At 40.0% G+C, this 24,924-nt stretch overlaps 1 protein-coding gene across 1 annotated transcript in view; it reads left to right on the forward strand.

Annotated features, from left to right (window-relative positions):
• LOC306843913 (polypeptide N-acetylgalactosaminyltransferase 14-like) overlaps positions 1 to 24,924 on the forward strand; it is a 65,533-nt gene that overhangs the window by 36,509 nt on the left and 4,100 nt on the right. Inside the window, exons 6-13 of the mRNA XM_079375627.1 lie at positions 282 to 403; positions 1,120 to 1,207; positions 1,475 to 1,559; positions 14,851 to 14,954; positions 17,952 to 18,078; positions 18,957 to 19,049; positions 19,156 to 19,239; positions 19,993 to 20,137. Of these exons, the coding sequence (XP_079231753.1) occupies positions 282 to 403; positions 1,120 to 1,207; positions 1,475 to 1,559; positions 14,851 to 14,954; positions 17,952 to 18,078; positions 18,957 to 19,049; positions 19,156 to 19,239; positions 19,993 to 20,137 (848 nt within the window). The remainder of the gene's footprint in view (positions 1 to 281; positions 404 to 1,119; positions 1,208 to 1,474; positions 1,560 to 14,850; positions 14,955 to 17,951; positions 18,079 to 18,956; positions 19,050 to 19,155; positions 19,240 to 19,992; positions 20,138 to 24,924) is intronic.

The following is a 24,924-nucleotide window of genomic DNA, read 5'->3' on the forward strand; positions in this document are numbered from 1 at the left end:
TTTACAATTATTATGCATCCTCAGTCAGGCTCTACCAATTTAACAGCCTTGGCTTTATGGAAAAGCTTCTTGCTCTGATTCGATAATAACCATAAGGCTTTAATTGTCCCTTCAACTAATCAGATTATATGGCTCTTCTCATATCTTTTTCTGTGAATGAGATTGTTGAGATGAGAGTATTTGTCAGTTAACAGGCTTCTCAACAGATGTAATGTGCAGCTCTGATGGACAGTGAATTCTCCAGTGTCCCTGATCTATGTGTGTGCGCGTGTGTGTCGCAGGACTGATTCGGTCCAGGGTTCGAGGGGCAGACGCTGCAGGAACCGGGATCCTGACCTTTCTGGACAGTCACTGTGAGGTCAACAAAGATTGGCTGCCTCCACTACTGCAGAGGGTCAAAGAGGTACAATTTTATACTTATTCATATTGTGTCAATAGTCTATTGAGCATTTCTACCTGGATTCTGTGCAACTGTCTCCTTTTTCAGTTAATTTTCAATAGAAGAGAGTCAGGAGGCAGAACGGAGGTGGCACTGAAAGCAGCACCACTTGCCAAGCACATGCATGAATATCCTGATGCTTTGTTCTGTCTGCTAGCAGAACTGTTATTTAACGTATTTTAGCAGCATATTTCAACAAAATCAATTTAAAAACCTTTCAAATACTTTTGTGCATATAAAACTGCTAGCAGCACATATAAAAAAAAAATTAAAAGGTTTTTTTACTACAAAAAAATGGTGACTTTATTCACAATCATTAACTCAAAAGTGATTTTTTTTTTTTTTTACCCAGAACAAAATTCACAAAATCACATTTTTTCAAAATGCATTTCATAAGCAATTTGAAGTAAAGCCAGTAGTGCTGACACATCTCAAGTATTCTTTTCTTTCAGCAGGACAGTATTGTGAGGCATGAGAGAGTTGAGCGATGAGGTCAGAGCATCTGGTGTAATGATGTTGGATGAGAGTGTGTGCAGATTCACTTGCTCTTAGTAACACAGATAATCCCAGCGCTTGCTGATTTTCCACCTCCTTTGTTGTGAAATCAAGCTGAACATTCAAATTCTTTATTAAATCTCTTGTGTTCTTTTGTCTCATTTTGTAATATTTTAATTTTTCAGGACCCGACCTGTGTCGCCAGCCCTGTGATTGACATCATTAATATGGACACGTTTGCCTATGTCGCCGCTTCCTCAGACTTGCGAGGAGGTAAAAACTGCAATTATAATCCTTCATTCGCTGTCCCAACGCTGACATCAAAGGGCGCCGGTCACAGTCCCCAATCAGCAGTGTCACATAGAAACAAATCTAACAAATAGCTGTGATGAAAACATTGGCCTATCATCAGCAGTGCACTTTAATTATCACCACCGCTGCGGTGTATAATTATGACTTATAAAAATTAAAGTTACAAGAAATTAGAGCAAAAAGATCTTCATTGATCTCCCTCCTTCTCTTTCTCTATCTCTGCTGCAGGATTTGACTGGAGTTTACATTTTAAATGGGAGCAACTATCAGCTGAAAAGCGAGCCAAGAGAGCTGACCCTACAGAGCCTATTAAGTATGTGAAGAGAAGCAGAAGGGCTTTTATTAGAACTATTCTGCTAAATGAGGACAGAGGTTTGGTCCAGCACCTTTTGGGCTTTGAGCACCATGTTTAAAGAGAATTCTGAAATTATTTGTTTACAAGTCCAGTTTACTTTCAGAAAAAAAAGGGTTTAAAAGGAGGTTTAGAAACAACATGATGTGGCTTTCACATTTAACTTCTGTCAAATGAAGTGAAACAGTATTTTTAAGTTTGAAATGAGGATTCATTTTATTGAAAGTGTTTGTTAGCATCACTATAACTATTGTTTGTATTTAGACTGGGGAACTTGAACAAATTGCTAACCATAGGTTTAAACTAGCGCAGTAGTTCTCAACTACACTGAAAAAAACATTTGGTGTAGGAACCATTTTCATTTTCTCAGATGTTCCTAGTAAACCTCACAATTAACTACCGAGAAATGGCAATCAATTAACCATAACATTTTAAAGTAGAAAGACTGAAATAGTATTTTCCTATAAAACATAATCCAATAAGCTTTTTTATTTACAGCTTCAAAAAAAGAATTGTTTACAATGTAGAGTGCCTCAGAATGCCTCCAAGGGAGCCGCAGGATGACTTAAATGTATTTAAATTTAGTATGTTAGGATTAAAGGAGTGTTTGATTGCGATTTCACTTTTTTAACATTAGTTGGTGTTTAATGTTGCTGTTTGAGCATACAGTAAACAATATCTGCAAAGTTACGAAGCTGAAAGTTCAATGCAAACGGAGATATTGTCTTTTAAAATTATGGCAGTTTATGCCTTCAAAAATGGCTCATAGGGACTACAACGAGTTACTTACTGGGTTTGTGATGCAACAAACCCAGATAAACCCAGCCCCCGGGAACATCCAGCAAAGGGGGCAAGGCCATGCTGTGCCGCTTTAGAGAAGAGGAAGAGAAAACTAGAGGTGCACGTAAAAATCTATTCATATATGAATCATGATTCTGTCTTCAAACGATTATAATGGATTCACAAGTTTCAAAATCAATGATCTAAAGCAGCGGTTCTCAATCCAGTTCCTCGCGTCGCTCTGCCCTGCACACACTCTGCATTGACCTGTTCCAATTATACACTTATTTTCACATAGCTATGAGAAGTGTTATACATGGATGCGTATTCGATTACCGTGCTGTATTAAAGCTTTAATAAGGATAAAACCGTATATTAAAAGCTAACAGAAGCAGTAGCATTTACAAATCACAGCGTATCTAAAAGTATGAGACAACAACCAACAAACATACCATTAAGAGCCGTGCTTGCACAGGTTCTGTGTGATCCTCTTCACTAATATCCTCTGCATCTCAATCGGGCTCAAACTGATAAGCAATATAGACGACGCCATTGTTTACAATACAACCGGAGCACATGCCTCTGAGGTGAGGGGCAGGACGTTCAGACGCGCAGCAGAGACCAATCTGAGCCCATTGCGTATTTCTGAGGGAGGGGCTTCATAAAACCAGGAAATAATTGGAGCGTTCATCAGAGAAGGGACAGAGCGGTGTAGAAAAAATGTGAATTATGTGAAAAATAATACGTTTTTAAAAAAACGTTAGACTGCACCCCATTAACACAATCAAGCCTAGAAAAAAGTCAACCACCCCTTTAATATATTAAAATTCTATTCTAAATTAATTCTAAATTAAAATGCTACAAAGATACACAAAATCATTGCAGTACCCATATCTTGGTTTCAGAATGTCATAGAAACTTGGAGGTGGTCTCTATTTTGTAACTTAAGCCAAAAATTACCTGGAGACACCCTAGCAACATGCTGGAACCACTCAGAGCACCTTAGAAACAGCATAGCAACACCCTGGCGAAAACCCACAACTTGGTTTCATCTTTTTTTGAGATATATGCTTGATTATATATTAGGGCTGGGCGATATGAGCAAAAATTTATATCTCTGTATTTTTTGGCTGATTTGCGGTATACGGTATATCTCGGTATATTCGGTATATAATTTATTGGATTAAACAAATAAAGTGAATGTAACCATGCAGGCATATATTATGTGCAAAAAAGGGTTAAAATCACATTACATTTTAACATTGTAACATTGCAATCTAAAAACAAAAATAATGCTTTTAAAGCAGAAGTTAAATTTACTAAACTAAAACTTAAAAATTTAAATAATAAAAAAGCACAGACTAATTGAGTAAAAAGACTATTTTGTTTACCCCATTACAGTTAGTGCTATCATACAAATACACTTAGGTTTAAAATTCTACATGTCACATTTATTGTCCAACTACAAATATTTAAGCAAAATGTATATTTTAGTCAGAATTATTGCGCTCCTATTTCATTGTGTTCTGTCTGTTTGGCGCGCATGCACGTGGCGCAGGGACGGATTAACGCGCAGGCCTACTGGGCATGTGCCCAGGGCACTGGACCAGAGGGGGGCCCAGCCGAAATACTGCTACTCCCAGAACGCGATTTCAACCGTGCCCCCTAAGATTTTTGAGGCAAGTGGATTTTGAATGCAGCTTCCATAAGACAAATAAATTAATAAATAGCCGAATAATATTTTTTATATTTAATAAACGATCACACCGGTGTGATTAGATCATTCAGTGCGGCACATCATCAGCTGCTAAATTAAAATCTGCGTTCCCTCAACTTCGTTGGCTGGCATGGAGATTTTCTACAGCACTGCGCATTTTAACCAATCACACATGATTCTGTTGAGCTTATGAGTACAATGGCCAATAAGAGGCGTTCAGATGAGTCATCGCTGAAACAGCTGTTTTGTTCAGTGCGCGCGTTCCCTGAATGAATTCTGCTCTCTGCCGATTTCTCTCATCATAAACAACAAAGTGCAGAAGTGCGTACGATGTAAGCAAGATATTAATTTCACAATGTAAGCAACTTCAGTGATTAATGGGAGTTTTTAAGAGTGCTTTAATTCTGACAAATTCTGACAAGTCAATGATAATGTTCTTTGATAATGTAAACGGAGTGTCTATTTACAATTATTGCAAATTGCCCACCTTTTGGCAGAGGCTAGTTACAATAATTCCGCCCACCAACGCGTGATTGGCACTGTCAAGATTATAAAAACCGGCTATGATCCAACAGTTCCAGTAGCGCAGATGATAAAGCGCGTACTGTGGTCTTTTTGGCACGATCGACTAGGGTTCGAACCCGCCTTTTTGCCAAACTTTTTTCTCTCTTTTCAAATCTCATATCACATCGAAAAAGGCATTTATTTTTAATAAAAATTAAAGAAATAACCAAAACGTTGAAAATAAAATATCGGGTAGGGTTAGGGTAGGTGTAGGGAGGGTTTATCGTATCAATAATCCATTTAATAATCTGAATTAAAATTAGAATTTACACTCAATATGTTATTATTGCATACTGTTTTATAATGTAATACAATACTGAAGTGCAGATAATTGCCACTATTTTGCAACAAGTAGTATAAATAGCAGAAAATCCTGCTATTTTAACATAGTGTAAATATAATCTATAGCTATTTGTACTTAGTGTAAATAACATATCGCTAAAAATACTGCTATTTTCACTTAGTGTAAATAGAATCCATTGCTATTTGAACTAAAGAAAAATGACAGCAATTTCAACTGAGGGGGGCGTATAATCAGTCCGTGCCCAGGGCACCTCTGCGTTATAATCCGTCCCTGACACGGCGGCGCTCGTTCTAAATGAAGTCTGAAGTTTAGAATTGCAAAGCAAAAGGCTCATGCACTTCTGACAGCAAAATGGCAATGACAGCAATGGCCATGGCTTTCTAACATTTACAGATGGAGAATATACCTGTGAAATGTAAGTTATGCATTAAGGAAAACAGCTCATCTCAAACACATTAAACAGCTCGAGAAGCATCTCTGTCAGCGGCACATGCAGCCTTCCTGTCAGAGCATCTGACGGGGCGAGCGCGAGCCGCTTTAAACTGAAACTATAAACTATAGGCTACTATATTTTAAGAGTTTTTTTTAAAGCTCTTAATATAAAGCTTGTCACATGTTTGGAACAAATCGTACTAAGCACTTTCTCTGCAGCAGTTCAGTCCTCCGCTAGATATTTTTTTCAGATGTGCTAGTTTCAAACTAGCCTATATCGATATAAACGGTATTGCCTCATACCGTATCGCTTATAAAAAATATATCGATATATCGTACAAACTCGATATACTGCCCAGCCCTATATTATATATATATGTATATGTAGTATTGAATATATATTTTATGAAGTGAATAATTTCAATTTCAATCTCAAATTTATGTACTGATTAATTTCAGATTAATTTCAATTTGAGGATTATTATGCTGTGATTGGTGAGAACTGGCTCGGTCTCAAATACACAGGGAGTGAGAAGGCTGGAGCCTCTTTTACACATTGTGGGGGTGAGTTTTACAAGGGCAAAAATCACTCATGTTTTCTCCAGGAAATATAAAAATCTACTTAATATTGTTGTCCTCCCCCATGCAGCCTTGGTAACACAAAAAAGAAAAGCTTTAGATGTGAAAGTTTTAGATGTTGAGAAACTTTTTTTCTTAAGAATAGCATGCACTGATCCATCATTTCCAATTAGAACAGGGGCATTTAGAAACGGTCATAGTGAAATGTAAATAGTGTTTTAATTTCATGTTGTCTTTGAAGGGATATTGATTTCTACTGGGAAGTTCAGCCTGGTTGATCATTAAGAATTTAATTATTATATCATAATTAAAATTGAGTTGATATAAATTTCTTTAATCAGTTTTGATTATTTTATTATAAACAAAGCAACATCAACATTTAAATTCTGGTTGTTTTTCCTCCTCCTCCTCCGTCTTTCTCTCTCTCTCCTCTTGTTATGGTGTAATTCACACTGTTCCTAGCGCTCTCAGAGGCTGTTGTAATGAAGGCTGTTAATAGCTCAGATAAGCAGGCAGTCAGGCTGAGAGGGCTCAGATCCCGTCTGCTCCTATGCGTGCTGTGCACCGGTGCAGCCCTGCAGCCGGCCTGGGTCTCTTGCAGCCCATCCGCCAACAGATGCAGAATTAGATCAGTGATAACTGAGTCACTGAAAGCTGTATGTATGTGTGGACGCAGATTGGAAGCAGTGGTGTGTATTTCAGGATGATATGTGAAAAGGACAGCGCAACCATGACCCCTGACTGACAACCAGTTGTTTCCCTGACTGGCAAGAGTTTGTGTATATTTGTGATGTAATATTGAAACTAGAACTTTTGTGAATACTGAAATATGCAGAAGAGTCTAAGATTGGATCATTATTGCACATGATTAATATGTTTCTGGCATGTTATATGATTTGCAACAATTCTTTTAACCCTAACTAATGCAGTGTAGTTTTACATTTCTTAAACAACCATGCTGGAAGACATACCCATTCCAGGATGACAATGCCAAGATTATGCTTAAATAAGGAATTTATGTTTCTAGTGTGTTACATATACTTTGTTGTCAGTTTGGGGATGGTAAAATTTCTTAAAGAAGTCAAGGCTCCATTTATTTTATTAAAGCAGTAAAAAAACATTAAATTGTTAAATAATATTACAATTTAAAATAATGTTTTCTATTTTTTTATATTTTCAGCATCCTTATTCCAGACTTCAGTGTCTCATGATCTTTCAGAAATCATTCTAATATTCTTATTTTTATCAGTTGAAAACATTGTCCTGCTTTATATTTTTGTGAAAAACTAATATTTTTTTTTTTTCCAGATTCTCTGAAGTTTTTATTCAACTAGAAATCAGCATTTATTAATGTAGAAATATTTTGCAACATTATAACTGTCTTTACTTTTACTTTTTTTTATCAATTTAATGCCTCCATGCTATATAAAAGTAGTAATCTTACTGACTCCAAACTTTTGAATAGAATAGAATTATTTGAATTATTCCAAATACGGCAGGGGTGTGCAATTAAAATCCAGAGTGGGTTTGGTGATACTAAAAGTAGTGCCTATATGAGCATCCCATAAGATATTTATTATAAGTGGTGTTTGAAAAAGCAAATATTGATTTTGCTCATACTTGGTATTAATATCTGTTCAAACTCGTAACCATTCGCACATGTTTGTGCTATGGACAACTCAAATCATGCCACTTGTGCACTATTATATAGGAGACGTGAACGTCTCGGTTACGTACGTACGTAACCCTCGTTCCCTGATGGAGGGAACGGAGACGTTATGTCGTGACGACATTAGGGGATTTAACTGGGAGCACCGATCACCTCTGATAAGAGAAAACGCCAATGAAAATGGCTAGTGGATTTTGCATACCTGAGCCACTCCCCGTGCATACGGGTATAAAAGTGCGACAGGTGCATCCACTCATCAGGTTCTCCGCTGAGGAGCCGAGAACGTGTCCCTGGCAACCAGGGATGATTCAAGATTGTGGCATGGGGACATAACGTCTCCGTTCCCTCCATCAGGGAATGAGGGTTACGTACATAATCGAGACGTTCCCTATCTGTTGGTCACTACGAGTTATGTCGTGATGACATAAGGGGTTTATGGAAAGCGCCACAACCTTGTGGCATGCAGATGTTGACAAGCTAGCGCATGTCAGACAAATGCCATGCAAAAAGTCGCAACCTTCCCATCGCCCCAGTGGGCCAACCTCTGCTTGGAGACAGCCTTCCCTTTCTGCTGACCTCCATGGCAGACAAAGAGCTGCTCAGAGCTTCTGAAGCTCCAGGTGCGGTCCACGTATTTGTGCAGCGCTCTTACGGGACACAGCAACGCCAAGGCTGGGTCTGCCTCCTCCGAGGGCAGTGCTTGCAGGTTCACCACCTGATTGCGGAAGGGCGTGGTGGGAACCTTAGGCACGTATCCAGGCCGGGGTCTCAGGACAACATGAGAATGGGCCGGCCCGAACACAAGGCACTCTTTGCTTACTGAAAATGCTTGGAGGTCCCCGACCCTCTTGATGGAAGTGAGCGTGGTCAGGAGCGCGGTCTTAGCAGACAGGAACTTCAGCTCAACTGAATCCAGCGGCTCAAATGGACCCCTCTGAAGTCCAGCCAGGACGATAGAGAGATCCCAGGAGGGCACCAAGGGTGACCTAGGAGGATTTAACCTCCTGGCACCCCTAAGGACCCTCACGATGAGATCGTGCTTTCCCAGGGACCGGCCGTCCACTGCATCGTGATGGGCCATATGGTGCCGAGCCCCTGAGAAAGGAGGTCCTTCCTCAGAGGAATGCGCCAAGGAGGGGCTGTTGCGAGGAGCATGAGTTCCGGAAACCAGGTCTGGGTGGGCCAATATGGCGCAACCAACAAGACCTGCTCCTCGTCCTCCCTGACCTTGCACAGAGTCTGTGCTAGCAGGCTCACTGGGGAAACGCATACTTGTGCAGAGCCCGAGGCCATCTTTGTGCCAGTGCGTCCGTGCCGAGGGGGGCCTCGGTCAGGGAGTAATACAGCTGGCAGTGGGAGGACTCGCGGGAAGCAAACAGGTCTACCTGAGCTCCACGAATCGACTCCAAATCAGCCGGATCGTCTTGGGATGGAGTCGTCCATTCTCTGGGGAACGTGAGCTGTCGTGAGAGCGGCTGAGCGGTCTTGGGATGGAGTCGTCCATTCTCTGGGGAACGTGATCTGTCGTGAGAGCGGCTGCACGATTTAACTCCCCCGGGTTAATGTGGACGGCACGCAGCGATTTGAGCTGTGTCTGACTCCAGAGGAGGAGATGACGGGCGAGCTGTGACATGCGGCGTGATCGTAGACCTCCCTGATGGTTGATGTACGAAACAGCCGCAGTGTTGTCCGTACGGACCAACACATGCTTGCCTAACAGCAGTGGCCGGAACTGCCTCAAGGCCAGATGCACTGCCAGCAGCTCTAGGCAGTTGATGTGCCAAAGCAGTCGAGGTCCTGTCCAGAGCCCCGAGGCTGCCTGCCCTTTGCATGTAGCGCCCCAGCCCGTGCTGGGGGCACCTGTTGTGACAACAACATGCCGGGACACTTGTTCTAAGGGCACCCCTGCCCGTAGAAATGCAAGGTCCGTCCAGGGGCTGAAAGAGCGGCGACGCGAATGCGTGATGGTCACACGATGTGTACTGCGGCGCCATTCCCATCTCGGGACTCGTGAGTGTAACCAGTGCTGAAGTGGTCTCATATGAAGCAACCCGAGCGGCGTGACTGCGGCTACGGATGCCATATGCCCCAGGAGCCTCTGAAACTGTTTCTGTGGAACCACTGTCCTGCCTCTGAAGGAACTCAGGCAGTTCAGCACTGATTAGGCGTGCTCGTCCGTGAGACGCCAGTCATCGAGATTGAGTTGAGGATCCTGACACCCACTTCCCGTAACGGGGCCGCAGCACTGTAAGCTTTGGCCATGAACGGCCATCAGCCTATAGGCTTTGGATGGGGGACAAGGACGATTCCTCTAAGTGGCAGCATTTTGCGAGCACAGGTGCACCGCAACCGCACTCTCCGCCTGGGGAATGTCAGCGTCACCCGTAGCCGCCCCACCATCGAGGGTAGCTAGGATGGGGGAGGCAGACGCGCCGCTTTTGGCCGACTTCATCGGCTCCTTGTGCACTTCCGGGAAGAAAGGAACCAGGGCAGGGCGTGGTCGCGAGCCACGGCCCATGCCGAGGAGCCAATCATCTCACCGCGAGGGCTCAGGACTGGGAGGTGTGCACGCCTCCAGCCCGATCTCGCGGCGGCCCGGGAAAGCACGGCCGTCAACTCTGGGTCCGATTCGGCAGCGGCCGCGAGACCTGAGGGGGCAGCCGCTCTGAATCTTCATCCTCAGAGGACGATTGCCCATCCCCCGATGCCGCAATCGACATCTAATCCTCTATCGGCGCGCCGAATTAAATGCTGGGCACGCTGTAAGACGGAACAGCAGAATCACCGGGGAACCGCACAGAACACCTGCTGCGGGAGGAGTGAAAGGTCCGTGGGGACTGGCCCGGCGGAAAGGCTCTCACTGTAACCCTCAGATCGCCCAGAGCACTAGCCGATGGTTCTCTGCTCGTGGCAGAGAAGCCAGCGCAAGTAGTGACAGAGGGAGCCCCTCCCATCCCCGTGAGGAGAGAGAGGCGTGATCGCAGCGCTGCCATGGTTACACTCTCAAAATGAACGCATAAACCATCCATGAACGCAGCTTCAGCGTGCTGGATGCCCAGACACTAAAGACAACGATCGTTGGCTGTTGACGGAAGACAGGAAACGACCGCAACCAAGAGGACATAGCCAGAACAGCGTCTTTAAAAAGACGCAAACCGACCATGATTTGCTCTTTTAGGAAATCTGCTCTTTTAGTTGAAGTGCCCAGGGGAATCGCTGCAGACAGGGACACCGCTGTTCACACCGTGACGCCAACCAGAACAGCTTCCAGACAGATGATGAATGGCTTTGTGGAGATCAACACGTTCATCCACTCGGCTCCGAAGCAAAAATCTGATGAGTGGATGCACCTGTCGCCCTTTTATACCTGTATGCACGGGGAGTGGCTTAGGTATGCAAAATCCACTAGCCAATTTCATTGGCGTTTTCTCTTATCAGAGGTGATCGGGGCTCCCAGGTAAATCCCCTAATGTCATCACGACATAACTCGTAGTGACCGGCAGATAGGGAACTATTTTTTAAGCGATGACAATTACTACATACTGGCAAATCTGGCAATAGCATATACATTTGATTTATTTGTATACTTTTGTCCTAGAAATAAATTTTATTGCATTATTTAACCTGTTAACGTTCACCAGAGCGACCTCGCACTGAACGCTCTTTGTTTGCATGTGTCATTGATTTCTAATAGAATAAATGAAACGGGACAAAGTTAATCTTGACAAACTATATATCATTCTGAGGGTCTAAGCCTCAAGCATCGACGACAGATCGCTGTTTTTCGATGGAAAGCTTATAAGGAATGAGTGGCACAAATTTGCTACATTTGTGTAAGCAGTACACATCCAAACACGCAGAATAAAAAAGCAGTACGTACCTTTATCATTGTAATAACGAGCCACAAACGCGTCCACTGCTGAAATCCCAGTTTAGTTAGAGAGGTAAGGGTCCACAGAACAACATCCCAGCGAGCACTTTTAGTCCAGCGAAACAATAACGTTGTAATAAGGATGAATATTCCTTTGTTTACGTTTCATTTCTTCAGAGAGTTATTGTTCGCGTCCGTTATGGAATAAATTACGCTCAAAAACAGCGTCTTGGTGGTAAAAAAACAAAACGATGTTGCAGCATACGGTTTTACAAACATAATGAGACCGTCTACGGAAAAAAAAGTCTCAGAAAAGCGGAATATAGATTATTTGAATTTGGCGCTCCCTCCAGCCGGCAGTGACGCAACTGTCATCTGAGCGGGGCGTAACTTAGCGATCTGCTTTATCCATAAAAAACAGTTTTTTTTTCTTCTACATTTTTTTATATATGTGTGTGTGTGTATTGTGTGGGGAATGTGGCCGTGTCTGCATGATTATAATCTGTATGGACGGACATCAGCGTGTTTATTAGCGACTCTATGACGGCTATCATTGTGATTCATTGATCAGCTATTATTGATTATATGGCCCATCTGTTTTATTATCATCTGAATGGAAGCACATCAGCGTGTGTTTACTGACTCTATGACCATGTCTGGCAATATCACTTCACGTCTGGCAGTGATATTTATCATTGTAATAAGGAATAACGAAGAATACTTCAGTATACATACTATATACAAAGCATTTTTTTTCTATTTTTTTTCCTTTTTTATTACTCAAATAATTATTTTTGTATTTTTTAGTGCTCAAATAAATCTGTCTATTATTTTATAATTGAAAAACTATGCAGGAACATGTATAATGACTAAAATAGCTTGTATAATTTAGGGCTGCAACTAACGATTATTTTGATAATCGATTAGTTGGCTGATTATTCTTTCGATTAATCGATTAATCGGATAAAAAAAATATTGACCAAAAAAACCACTATTCCACATTCTGCCCAATGTTCTACAAACAAACGTGACAACTGAATGCTATGAAAACATACAGTGCTTAATTTATTAGACCACTTATCATAATAAAGAGAAAACATATTTTAGAAATTTGTCAAACATTTGTTTAAATTTAAAAATGTTATTGTCATTTATTGGACATAATAATAAAAAATGGCCTCATAACAGCTTGCATTCTTGCTGGTATTGTTTATGTACTTTTTGACTGCAATTGGGTATCGCGAAAAAAAAATACTCAAATAAATGCTCTGGTTTTCTTTCATAGATAACAGCAATAATGATATTATAGCATTAAAAATAGCCTACTACTGTTACTAAAGAGCTTACACATATTGGAGTACTAACCAGTACAGAAAGCCGAAAAATTATTTTGGTTATCACCAATACTGTTACTTTAGAGCAGCAGTGGCACAAACCTTACATAAACACATTGTTAAACTTACATAAATTTGTTAAGCATTGTAAAAATTGAATATAGTTTAAACCTCTATTAAAAATTAAAATAATAAAGATAATAATAAAGACGAATAAAAACACAAACTCAGTGTTAACCAACAGGTAAGAGTAATGTTCTGCAGGAACTACTTTGATCACAGTCACCTCGTCATTTCTTTATCCTGTAAAAGGCCGTTATGGAGCGTCTCATGTTTATATTCAGACAGACAATTACACGCTGTTATCCCTTTAAAGTTCCTACTCTCATAAAATATTTTAATTTATTTTAAACCTTAAATTAACTTTCAACAACAGATAATTCAGCACAATGGATATGTTTGCGCTGAAAAGCCTATTAATTGTCTCCCTCTCTACTGTGTTCTGTCTGTCTGACGCGCGTGCGCGCGCGCGCGCCCGCCGCGCCGGCGCTCATTCGGTATTTTAAACTTAACACAGACTGTCAGGACGGACCTTTATGCAAAAATGGAAATGCTCGCGTGAATTTGTGGCATTTATAGATAAGGATATGACCGTAAACTGAACGTTTTTGCGCTGAGGACGCACACGCATCTGTCAAAGCGCCTGACAGGGCAAGCCATTACTCTTATGCATTAACTTAAAGCTTAAAATAAAGAATTATCATGTTTTGGGCAGCTTGGATCACGTGCTTCTCCGGCAGAATCTCATTCTGTTTCCTCCACTATTTTTAGATGCATTTTGTCCATAGAAATGCATTATTCAGTGCCGTAATTTGACTAACCAGCTGAAGTTGGACGTGCACTGTGGGCAGACCCGATTAATCGATAATGAGAATCGTTGTCGATGATTTTCATAATCGATAATAATCGATTTTATCGATTAGTTGTTGCAGCCCTAGTATAATTCTGCAATCCATTTGGTGGTTATTTTTCCTCAAACAGGGGGGTGGGGGGACTATAAATAGTTTCAGAAAAAATATTGCAGGAATCTCATTTTTCATGGTATCTTCTTCAAATTTGAAATATGAACTCATGAGACACATGGTTTTCGATCCATTACTTTTCTGGATTGCTCCAGGACTTATTTCATGTATTTGTATATGAAATAAAAAAAACATTCAGTGTGGAAAAATATTTTTCAAGGCACGTCAGTGCCTATAACTTTTTATCTTTTTGAGCATTATCAACTCTGGATGATAGATAGTAAAGCCCAGAGTCTCTTCTTTCCAAAGATACCTAATTTGTTTGTGTAAGCACACTTTGTCACAAACTGTTACCATTTTAATTTAGGTAGGTTATTTTCACCTGCGAGGCCCTAAATGGGGGTGAAGGTTAACAGGTTAAAACCCATTCACACTCTCTCATCTGTAAAATCTTTGACAGGCTTGTCCACTTTCCACTCATTTACTGAGCCCAATTGTTGAAGATTTTGGGCTTTGTTTCTGCCTTCTAAAACGAGATGAGAACAAATGTGTGAAAAGTAAATGAATCTGAAATGAAAGTACGTGAGTGGCCCTGAGAAGCAGCAGATGAAACAATGTGTCCTACCGCTTCACAATGAGAGATTATGGCTGATGAAATTCAAATGCTTCCGATAATACTGGAGCCGTTTCCTCCAGTGTCCTTAGTGTTTGAAGCAGCTCTCTGGGTACAGTGATTTTGAAGGGCAAGCTGAGCTTCATCAGGAGAATGAGAACTGGGCTGTACTGTTTCCACACACCCTCACTTCAGTGACCTTTTATTCTCTTTCCTCATTCCAAGACTCTTCACTGAACCACATTCAAAAGGAAATGTTTTCATACATCTATTCTGAGTGACAGCAGTATTTTAAGCAGTCACCTGGATTGAAGTGTTTAGTGTCAAGATTTAATGTTCACTCTTTTTTCACTCTTTCAACCCTCAGAACGCCCATCATTGCAGGAGGACTTTTTGTGATTGACAGATCCTGGTTCAATCGCTTGGGAAAATATGACACAGCCATGGACATCTGGGGAGGGGAAAACTTTGGTGAGTTATTACTATGCATGAGAGCACCTGTCTGACGGCACATACGCCTCAATCACTTTCCTTCCCTGATCGAGCTCAGACAGAGGAAACTTAGGGTTGTTGTCTCATCACAGTGAGGAAATGGCATGCAATGACATTTGAACTTAGAAATAGCTCTGGAATCAATTTTCTCAAACCATATTTTGGTGCCTTTATTTAACTGCTATGTTTTTTTCTTGGCTCTGTAAAATTCTTAAGAGCAATGCACTGTGGGGAATTGGATGGTTCGCTCTGCGCTGGGTTAAACCATCATTAACCATGCATATGTGACAGAATTAGACTGGAGCTGTTGCAGGGCTGGTTTATTCAGACTTAAGTAGGCTACTGTGCTCATAATTGCAAATGAGCATTGGGCAGCGGCATATTTAGACAGGAGATTTCAACCGTATGATCTAATTCTTGGCGTGAGAGTGAAGTTGTATCCTGGAAGGCTCCTTTAAATCACATATACACATTTCTGCAAGTTATATTACTCTACATGACATAATATTCACATGCATTTTATACATTTCTGCAAATATTGGCAGAAATGTATAAAATGTAAAAAATCCCAATTAACCATTGGGATAAGCGGGGCTGAAGCCCCGGGGCACGAGCAAGGAGGGGGCCCGTGATTAGCTGTGGAGTAGACTGCCTGGAGCGCCGATCGCCAAAGCCACCACACCCCCCCACTTATTAGCGCTGTTATTTAGTTCAGCTTTACCTAAATTCTATGCATTAGGCCTACCATTTGAGATTGAAATGTAAAGTCTGAATTTGGTTTACCAATCAAATGCATTTATTCTATATTTGACTTTTGAATGATATGTGCATGTATCTATGAGGTAATCGCTGCCCAGTATCTGCATTCACCTCTCTTCGTTCTGGAATAATCTGGAAATGGTTGCGCAAAGAACAGTATTCCATAAGTAAAAATGTCAGACTAATTCTGAGAGATAGGGGCTCAAAACTGAAAAACTACAAACAACTGAAAAAAACATAAGTTAGTCAGTAAAATCCCTGGCTATCATGTTATTTTTCTAAAGCTGATGATGGAGTGAAAGTGAACCGGGCACATGGAGCAGAAGAAAAAAAAAAACAGCGTCATCGTCCACACAGATTTTAGGTTAGTTTGATTATTAACTAGATATAGCCTATTGTTTTTGTGCTTGAATAAACTTAAGGGTGGAGAGATAATGCGGTAGAAATATATCAATCGTTTTGGTAACAAAACAATTGATATATTTTTTAACAGTTTAAACAAAAGGTTACACAGTTATTTGTGTCTTAAATTAACATTAATAGTTAAAGATAAAGCGTGTAGTGTTAGGCTATATGAGATCCTGGATTATATGTTGATCTTAAAAGGATAGTTCACACAAAAATGAAGATACTGTCACCATATACTTACCCTCAAATTGTTTCCATAATGTAAATCAAACATCGGAAAGAACATCACTTACTGTCCTTGACTGAATCACTTTTGTAAAATAAATAAGAATGAATGTATATTGAATTTATACTGTGAAGACTATTCAGTCTATTTGTACATTTTCTTTATACAATATAATATTAATTATTCAGTGCTTTAAGTTTTTCAAGTAGGTCGATTTCTTATGATCTTTGTTCTGTTGTAGTCTAATTTGTGACTGCTTACTTGCAGTAAGCTTATTTTTTCTTAGGCTAGTATTATTTTTTGTGATATGGAAATTGGTAACAAAAATTATGAAATTGTTTGAAATTGCACTGAAATTGAAAATCAGTGCATCAATTTTCATATGGGGTAAAAATCCAATTTAAAGCTTTATATCGCCCCCCCATCACAATAATGATATGTATATGAAGAGTTAATTTGCAAAAACCGATAAACGCCACTTTAAAAAAAGATCTGATTGCCATGCATTATTCTCCACATAAAGCGCGATCTGAACCCTAAACACGTTTTGTCAAAAAAGTCGGTATTGTCCACTAGTTCATGTTCAGCGCGCTGTATTCAGGTCAGGTGACGAGGCTACTTTCACTTTGAAAAGACGTGCTAGTTGAGAGAAGTTTTGTCAAAGCTGACTAAAAGTCATCGAGGATGGATAATTTCGACAAATATGATGAACCTGTGATAGCTTCTTCAGGGCGAAACAAGAAAATAAAAGCTGAAATGTTTTCATGGATCCTTGCGAAAGCAGCGTGTTACAATGGTGAGGGAAAAGCTCAGTGTATTGCGTGTAATCACATCCAGTTTATGACCACAACAACAACAACAACAACATTTGTTAGGCATCTACATTGTCGTCTGAGGAGATTACAAAGATTAAACAAGTGTTTTTTTAACTCTAAAACATGAAATGTGGAGTTATTTGCTTTTGCCAACAAACAACTGTTGGCTTTATCTGCTTTTGCTATAAAACAAACTTTTAATATGTAAAATATATATATATATATATATATATATATATATATATATATATATATATATATATATATATATGTCATAGCCCCGGGGCCCAGTGCGGTCTTAATGCGGCTCTGAATATTGGCTACTGTTTGGGGTCAGTAAGATTTTTTTTAAAGAAATTAATGCTTTCATTTAGCAATGATGCATTAAATTGATCAAAAATGATAGGAAATACATTTAAAATGGTACAAAAGATTTTCATTTTAAATAAATGTAGTTGTATCCACAAAAATATTAAGTGTTTTCAACATTGATAATATACTTTATAAGAAATGTTTCTTGAGCATCAAATCAGCATATTAGAATGATTTCTGAAGATCATGTGACACTTAAAACTGGAGTAATGATGCTGAAAAATATATAATTATAATAATAATAGTATTTTTGATCAAATAAATGCATCCTTGGTAGGTAAATAAATAAATAAATCTTACTGACTTAAAACTTTTGCTAGTGTATGCTCCCTAAAGCCATAATGCTATTAAAATACTGTATAGCGCACTGATTGGAGTTTATTGTTGTATTTGTAGAGATTTCTTTTAGAGTATGGATGTGTGGAGGAAGCCTGGAAATCATCCCCTGTAGCAGGGTCGGCCACGTATTCCGCAAGAAACATCCTTACATCTTCCCAGAGGGCAATGCTAACACCTACATAAAGTAAGAGTCCTGAGAAGTGCACATACTTAAAATAGTAATTCATATCCAGCATATCCAGCTGAGCTTTTGATAATATATTCCTGCTGATAAAGGATGTAACACTTTTTATCAACATCAGAAGACCTTGTTTTGTCCTTGGGGGTTGTTAACCTGTAAATTTGAATATGTTAATCTTTTTTATTTTTATCTCTGTTGGATGTTTTTCTGTTATTTGTTGGATTTTTCTTTCCAAAGATAGAGATAATACTCCAACTTCTGCCTGGAAGAAAATCTGCTGTGTAAAATTTGTTTGCTTTTATCACGTTTCGCCTCCGGGGAAAAACCTCAGCATGAAACTGTATGAAATATTAAGGGCATAGCACAACATTCTTTCTGAATCTGAATTGCTATGCAGTGTGCTCAGTCAACAAAATCTGTTTCCTCATATAGTTCCGAGGCGCTAACGAATAATTGCTGAAGGCATTAGCTGGCTTTACTAGATACTCTTAAAAACCGTGTCCTCTTACATCTGTTAGCAGAGTTATGTTCGGTATATACAGTATAGAAATCAGATATGGTTTGGTGTATGTAGTTTTTAGTGTATAACCTGCAATAAAATGTCTTGACGAACCAAGACATGTGCAATGCATGACCAGTTTTCATACAAAAACAAGTGATTGATGTGTGTATATAACACCTTCACTCCCTCTGAATATCCACAACACCATAGAATGTGGCACCGGGTTTTCCGCTCAGAATTACAGTTGCAAGTGTGTTTAATTTAATTATGAATTGACAGGTCATCCTAATGATCTTCTTGAGGCTGAAGTGTGTCTCTTCAAGTGAAGTGTTAATATAGCGCACTTCAGTGTTCACATTTAATGCTCTTTCTGTTTCAGGAACACCAGAAGGACTGCTGAGGTTTGGATGGATGAGTTCAAACTGTTCTACTACTCAGCTCGACCGGCTGCTAGGGGAAAATCCTACGGAGAGTGAGTGACTGATAGCATGTGTGTGTTTATGTGTGTATCTACAATGGGGAGGCATTAGGGAAAAGATTCATCTCTTATTCCGCTCATTCTCTTCCTCTCTTGTCAGCATTCACGGCAGGCAGGAGCTCCGCAAGAGTCTCAAGTGCAAATCCTTCAAGTGGTATCTGGACAATGTCTATCCAGAGCTCAAGTGAGTTGAGGAGTCAGTGTGGTGTGTGTATTTGAGTGTCTGTGGGTGGTGATTGATAATTGTAAAGCGCTGTGTTATTATTTAGCATGGCAGTATAAGGCAGTATATGTCTAAAGCTGTTTTGTTGTGCACTAGTTGTTCTCATCTGTCTCGAGGGAAAGATTTTCCACCCACTATGGCAGATTTCACATACTTTCAGTATTTTTGTCCTTAAAAGACAACTGTTTTTTATGTCATTTTCATTAATTTGGCATCTAAATTAGTTGATGTTGATGTACTTTTGCAGTCGTTTAAGAGAAAACATGAAACTGACTAAATTTTAATAATTAAAAAAAACATTTAGATTTTGCTCTTAATGTAGGATATAAAACAGTTCTCAATTTTTCATTTGAGTCTTAATTTGAACAATTAAATTTTTATACTTCCTTTTTATGCTTCATTTAATAAAAATAGACACCAGTGAGAGTTGAAATTGAGTATAGAGAAATAAAATGAACATGGATCACATATACCATATATATTGGTTTTGGAAGTATTTGATGAGAAATATTGTCCCAAACTGTGCTCAGATTTGACAAAGTCGGCAATTAAGTCAGTAGACTTAAGGAATTTTTTTTTAATAATTTGCTACTCTTTGCTTCCTAGTAGAAGCAATTGAGATATTTAAGGACCTAATTTGTATTTTTTCCCCTCTCTCTTTTTTGTGGTGTATTTATTATCATAACACTGTGGTGTTTCATTCACCAAATCTAGAGTTCCTGATGATTCCGATGCTAAGTCTGGTGTGATCCGGCAGAGACAGAACTGTCTAGAATCTCGTATAGTCGAGGGTCAGGATCTCCCAGTGCTCACACTCGCACCCTGCAGCATCACCAAAGACGTACCAGCAGCCAACCAGGTACAAATCTGGCATAATATCAGAAAAACTATGCTTGAAGTATTAATTGATCAGCTCATTTAATGTTGGTACTGCCATTGCTGGAAGCAATAGCACTCCCTGCATTATCCATGTCTGTTTGGCATTAACAAAACTTACACCATTGATGTCGAATTATAACCATTTACAGCATATCTTGCCTTTAAGCACTGCACTCGCATATTCTACTGAGCAGGTTGGTAAAAATCAGAAGAGGAGCAAAGATATTTGCGTATTTGTACTCTCACGCCAGGAATCAGTAACATATCACATGGTTAGGCTGTGACTCTGAGATGCTAGATTACATTAAATGCTATGCAACCAGGGGCATGTTGAAAGGGCAGCTTTTACAGCGGGGTAATGGGATTTAATTCAGGTCACATTTGTGCACTGCTGTGTAATTATATTAAACAAAGAGGTGCCCTCTGGTCTCTGAGCTACTGTCACTCTTCATGGCTCCCTCACCTGCACATGAGCCTGGAAGAAAAACACAATTGTGTGTCATTCAGAATTGAACCGTGAATGGCTATTAAAGTCCATTCACTTACTGGATTTTAATTGAGCAAGCAAACAGGATAAAGAGTTGAAATTTTAATTTTTGTGTTACTATTTACTATTACTAATACTATTTAAAGAAATAGTATTAAAGTGCAGGGAAATTCAAATAAATTTACATAACTTCAGTTTTGCCACTAGGAATTATCAGTTAACAATGTCTGGGGTGTTTTACAAGGAACAATAAATTCTATAAAATTATCAAAGTATGATATTTAAATCTATCTATCTATCTATCTATCTATCTATATATATATATATATATATATAGTATTATCAGAATCAGAATGAGCTTTATTGGCCAAGTATGTTTACACATACAAGGAATTTGTTATAGTGACAGAAGCTCCACAGTGCAACAGAGAGACAGCAACAGGACAGGACACAGATAATAAAGAATAATACAAATAGGCAATGTACAAAACAGCAAAAACACAATATATAATATAGACAATTATGTGTGTTCAGGTCTGATATGTGCAAATTTGAAATGAAAAAATTAGATAAATAAAAAAGTAAGCAAGTGTGGTGAATAAATAATATAGTTGTGTGTTCCGCGTTTTATTGTCAAGTGTTCATGAGATGGATTGCCTGAGGGAAGAAACTGTTTCTGTGTCTGGTCGTTCTGGTTCTTAGAGCTCTGTAGCGTCGACTAGACGGTAACAGTTCAAAGAGGGAGTGTGCTGGATGTGAGGGGTCCAGAGTGATTTTACCAGCCCTTTTGCTCACTCTGGATAAGTACAGTTCTTGGAGAGTGGGGAGGGTTGTACCAATGATTCGCTCAGCAGTCTGGACTATCCTCCGTAGTCTTCTGAGGTCATATTTGGTAGCTGAGCTGAACCAGACAGTTATTGAAGTGCAGAGGATGGATTCAATGATGGCAGAGTAGAACTGTTTCAGCAGCTCCTGTGGCAGGTTGAACTTCCTCAGCTGGCGAAGGAAGCATAGCCTCTGCTGGGCCTTTTTCACAATAGAGTCAATGTGATTGTCCCACTTCAGGTCCTGAGAGATGGTAGTGCCCAGGAATCTGAATGACTCCACTGTTGTTACAGTGCTGTTCATGATGGTGAATGGGGGGAGTGCAGGGGGGTTTCTCCTGAAGTCCACGATCATCTCCACAGTTTTGAGCATGTTGAGCTCCAGGTTGTTAAGACTGCACCAGACAGCCAGCTCCTTAACCTCCCATCTGTAAGCAGACTCGTCACCATCCTGAATGAGGCCAATCAGTGTGGTGTCATCTGCAAACTTCAGGAGCTTGACAGAGGGGTCTTTAGATGTGCAGTCTTTGGTGTACAGGGAGAAGAGCAGTGGGGAGAGAACGCAGCCCTGAGGAGCTCCAGTGCTGATGGTGCGGGTGCTGGATGTGAATTTACCAAGCTTTACTAACTGCTGTCTGTCTGTCAGGAAGCTGTTGATCCACTGACAGACGGAGGTGGGGAAGGAGAGCTGTGCCAGTTTATTCTGAAGGGTGTCCATGATGATGGTGTTAAAAGCGGAGCTGAAGTCCACAAACAGGAACCTCACATAAGTCCCTGGTCTGTCCAGATGCTGCAGGATGAAGTACAGTCCCATATTGACAGCATCATCCACAGACCTGTTTGCTCTGTAGGCAAAATTCAGGGGGTCCAGTAAGGGTCCAGTGATGTCCTTCAAATAAGCCAAAACCAGTCTTTCAAATGATTTCATGGCCACAGACGTTAGAGCCACAGGTCTGTAGTCATTAAGTCCAGTAATTTTGGGTTTCTTTGGGACGGGGATGATGGTGGAGCGTTTGAAGCATGAGGGGACTTCGCACAGCTCCAGTTATCTGTTGAAGATCTGTGTGAAGATGGGGGCCAGCTGATCAGCACAGGTTTTTAGGCAGGCTGGTGACACACCGTCTGGGCCTGCTCCTTTCCTTCTTTTGTTCTTTCTGAAGACCTGGCACACGTCATCTTCACTGATTTGAATTGTAGGTGTGGGGGAGAGGGGGGTTGCTGGAGGTGTTAATGGTTGTGTGGAGAGGTGTTCAGGGCGAGTGTGGGTTGTTTTTTCAAACCTACAGTAAAAGACATTCAAATCGTCTGCCAGTTGTTGATTCTCCAGAGCGCTGGGGGATGGTGACTTGTAACTGGTGATATCTTTCATACCTTTCCACACTGAAGCAGGATCACTGGAAGAGAATTTGTTCCTTAGCTTGTCAGAATAATTCCTCTTTGCTGCTCTGATCTCCTTTTCCAGTGTGTATTTGGCCTGTTTATACAAGACTTTATCCCCCTTTCTGTAAGAGCTGTCTTGAGTTTTGCAGTGAATCATAGTTTGTCGTTGTTATAAGTTAGATGAGTCCTGGTAGGAATGCACATATCCTCACAGAAACTGATATATGAAGTTACAGTCTCTGTGAGCTCGTCCAGATCGGTGGCAGCATTTTCAAAAACAGTCCAATCAGTGAGAGAGAAACAGGCTTGTAAATCCCGCTCTGTTTCATTAGTCCATCTTTTAACAGTTCTTAAAACAGGTTTTGCATATTTAAGTTTCTGCCTGTAGGACGGAATAAGATGAACCAAACAGTGATCAGAGAGTCCTAAAGCTGCTTGTGGAACCGAGTGATATGTGTCCTTTATAGCTGTGTAACAGTGATCCAGTATATTACTGTCTCTGGTGGAACATGTGATGTGCTGTCTGTATTTTGGCAGTTCGCGGGAGAGATTTGCTTTATTAAAGTCCCCGAGAATGATTAAAACAGAGTCCGGGTGTTGTTGCTCACTCTCTGTAATCAGATCAGCGAGTTTCTGTAAAGCTGTGCTCATGTGTGCTTGCGGTGGAATGTAGACACTTACCAGAATGAACGAGCAGAACTCCCGCAGCGAATAGAACGGCTTGCAGTTATATTTAACATATTTTTATTATTTAAATTTCATAGACCATGATGGAAAAACTCCATTGAGCTCAAAAAATTCAAAGGGAACCAATTCTTAAACTGAAAATATGGTTCAGCCAAAACCACCAACTACTAGTCATAAAGCCTTAGACCCTCATTCTACTAAGAAACTGTTTATTTAACTGAGTCTCTCTCTTGTTCCTCTGTGCACCATAAAAAGTTGCCTTTTTCAGATGTTTATTCTCTAAATTATGAAGCCCAGAGATGATTGTAGACAGTAGATTTGGGGCTGTATCACCACAAAAGTGATTTCAGAGCACTTAAGTGTGTTCATAACACCACAAGAGCATGTTTCCCTGTTGCCTGCTGCGCATGACCTTGTTAAGCGTCTGTAAGACTCACCAGATGGGAAGCGGTTCATCAGCATGGCTGACAAAAGCACATTTTCACACTGCCCTAGTGCGTCATTCTCTCCCTACGTGTCTCAGAACAGCAAATGAGACTACCTTCTCAAAGGAAAGCAAAAAGTGTCTATTTTCTTCCAACATCTCTCTCTCTCTCTCTCTCTCTCTCTCTCTCTCTGTTTACCATTTAATTAGAGATGACATATTAGAACAGACATCTTTAAATGAACAAGTCTGTAAATGCTCTAGCTTGTTTCCTAATCTAGTTTTCTAATAAATATGCCATTGTATACTATGAATATTGTTGGCTCTGTGATGAATTGCTTACGTTCCTCTATTAAAACATCGCTTTGAATAAGTGTCTGGTAAATGCATAAATGTAATATAAATGCTAAATCTATGAAAGATTGATTTTTGAAGCTAATTGCAAATTAACGATCAAATATGACTCACTAGAAGACTTCATTAAAGACATTTATTTAGTTTGCCATTTTAAAGGTTAATTTGGTATCACTCCAATCTGTCACATAACATTTAAAGAAATTGTTCACCCCAAATGGCAATTTGCTGAAAATTTACTCACCCTCAGGCCATCCAAGATGTAGATGAGTGTTTCTTCATCGGAACAGATTTGGAAAAATTGACCATTTTATCACTTGCTCACCAATGGATCCTCTGCAGGGAATGGGTGGCATCAGAATCCACAAGTAATCCACATGACTCCAGTCCATCAATTAACATCTTGTGAAGTGTAAAGCTGCAAATGTGACCCTGGACCACAAAACCAGTCTTAAGTAGCACGGGTATATTTGTAGCAATAGGCAAAAACACATTGTATGGGTCAAAATTATCGATTTTTCTTTTATGCCAAAAATCGTTAGGATATTAAGTAAAGACCATGTTCCATGAAGATATTTTGAGAATTTCCTACCATGAATATATTAAAACTT

This window comes from Barbus barbus (assembly GCF_936440315.1).
Source record: "Barbus barbus genome assembly, chromosome: 24".
Lineage (NCBI taxonomy): Eukaryota > Metazoa > Chordata > Actinopteri > Cypriniformes > Cyprinidae > Barbus > Barbus barbus.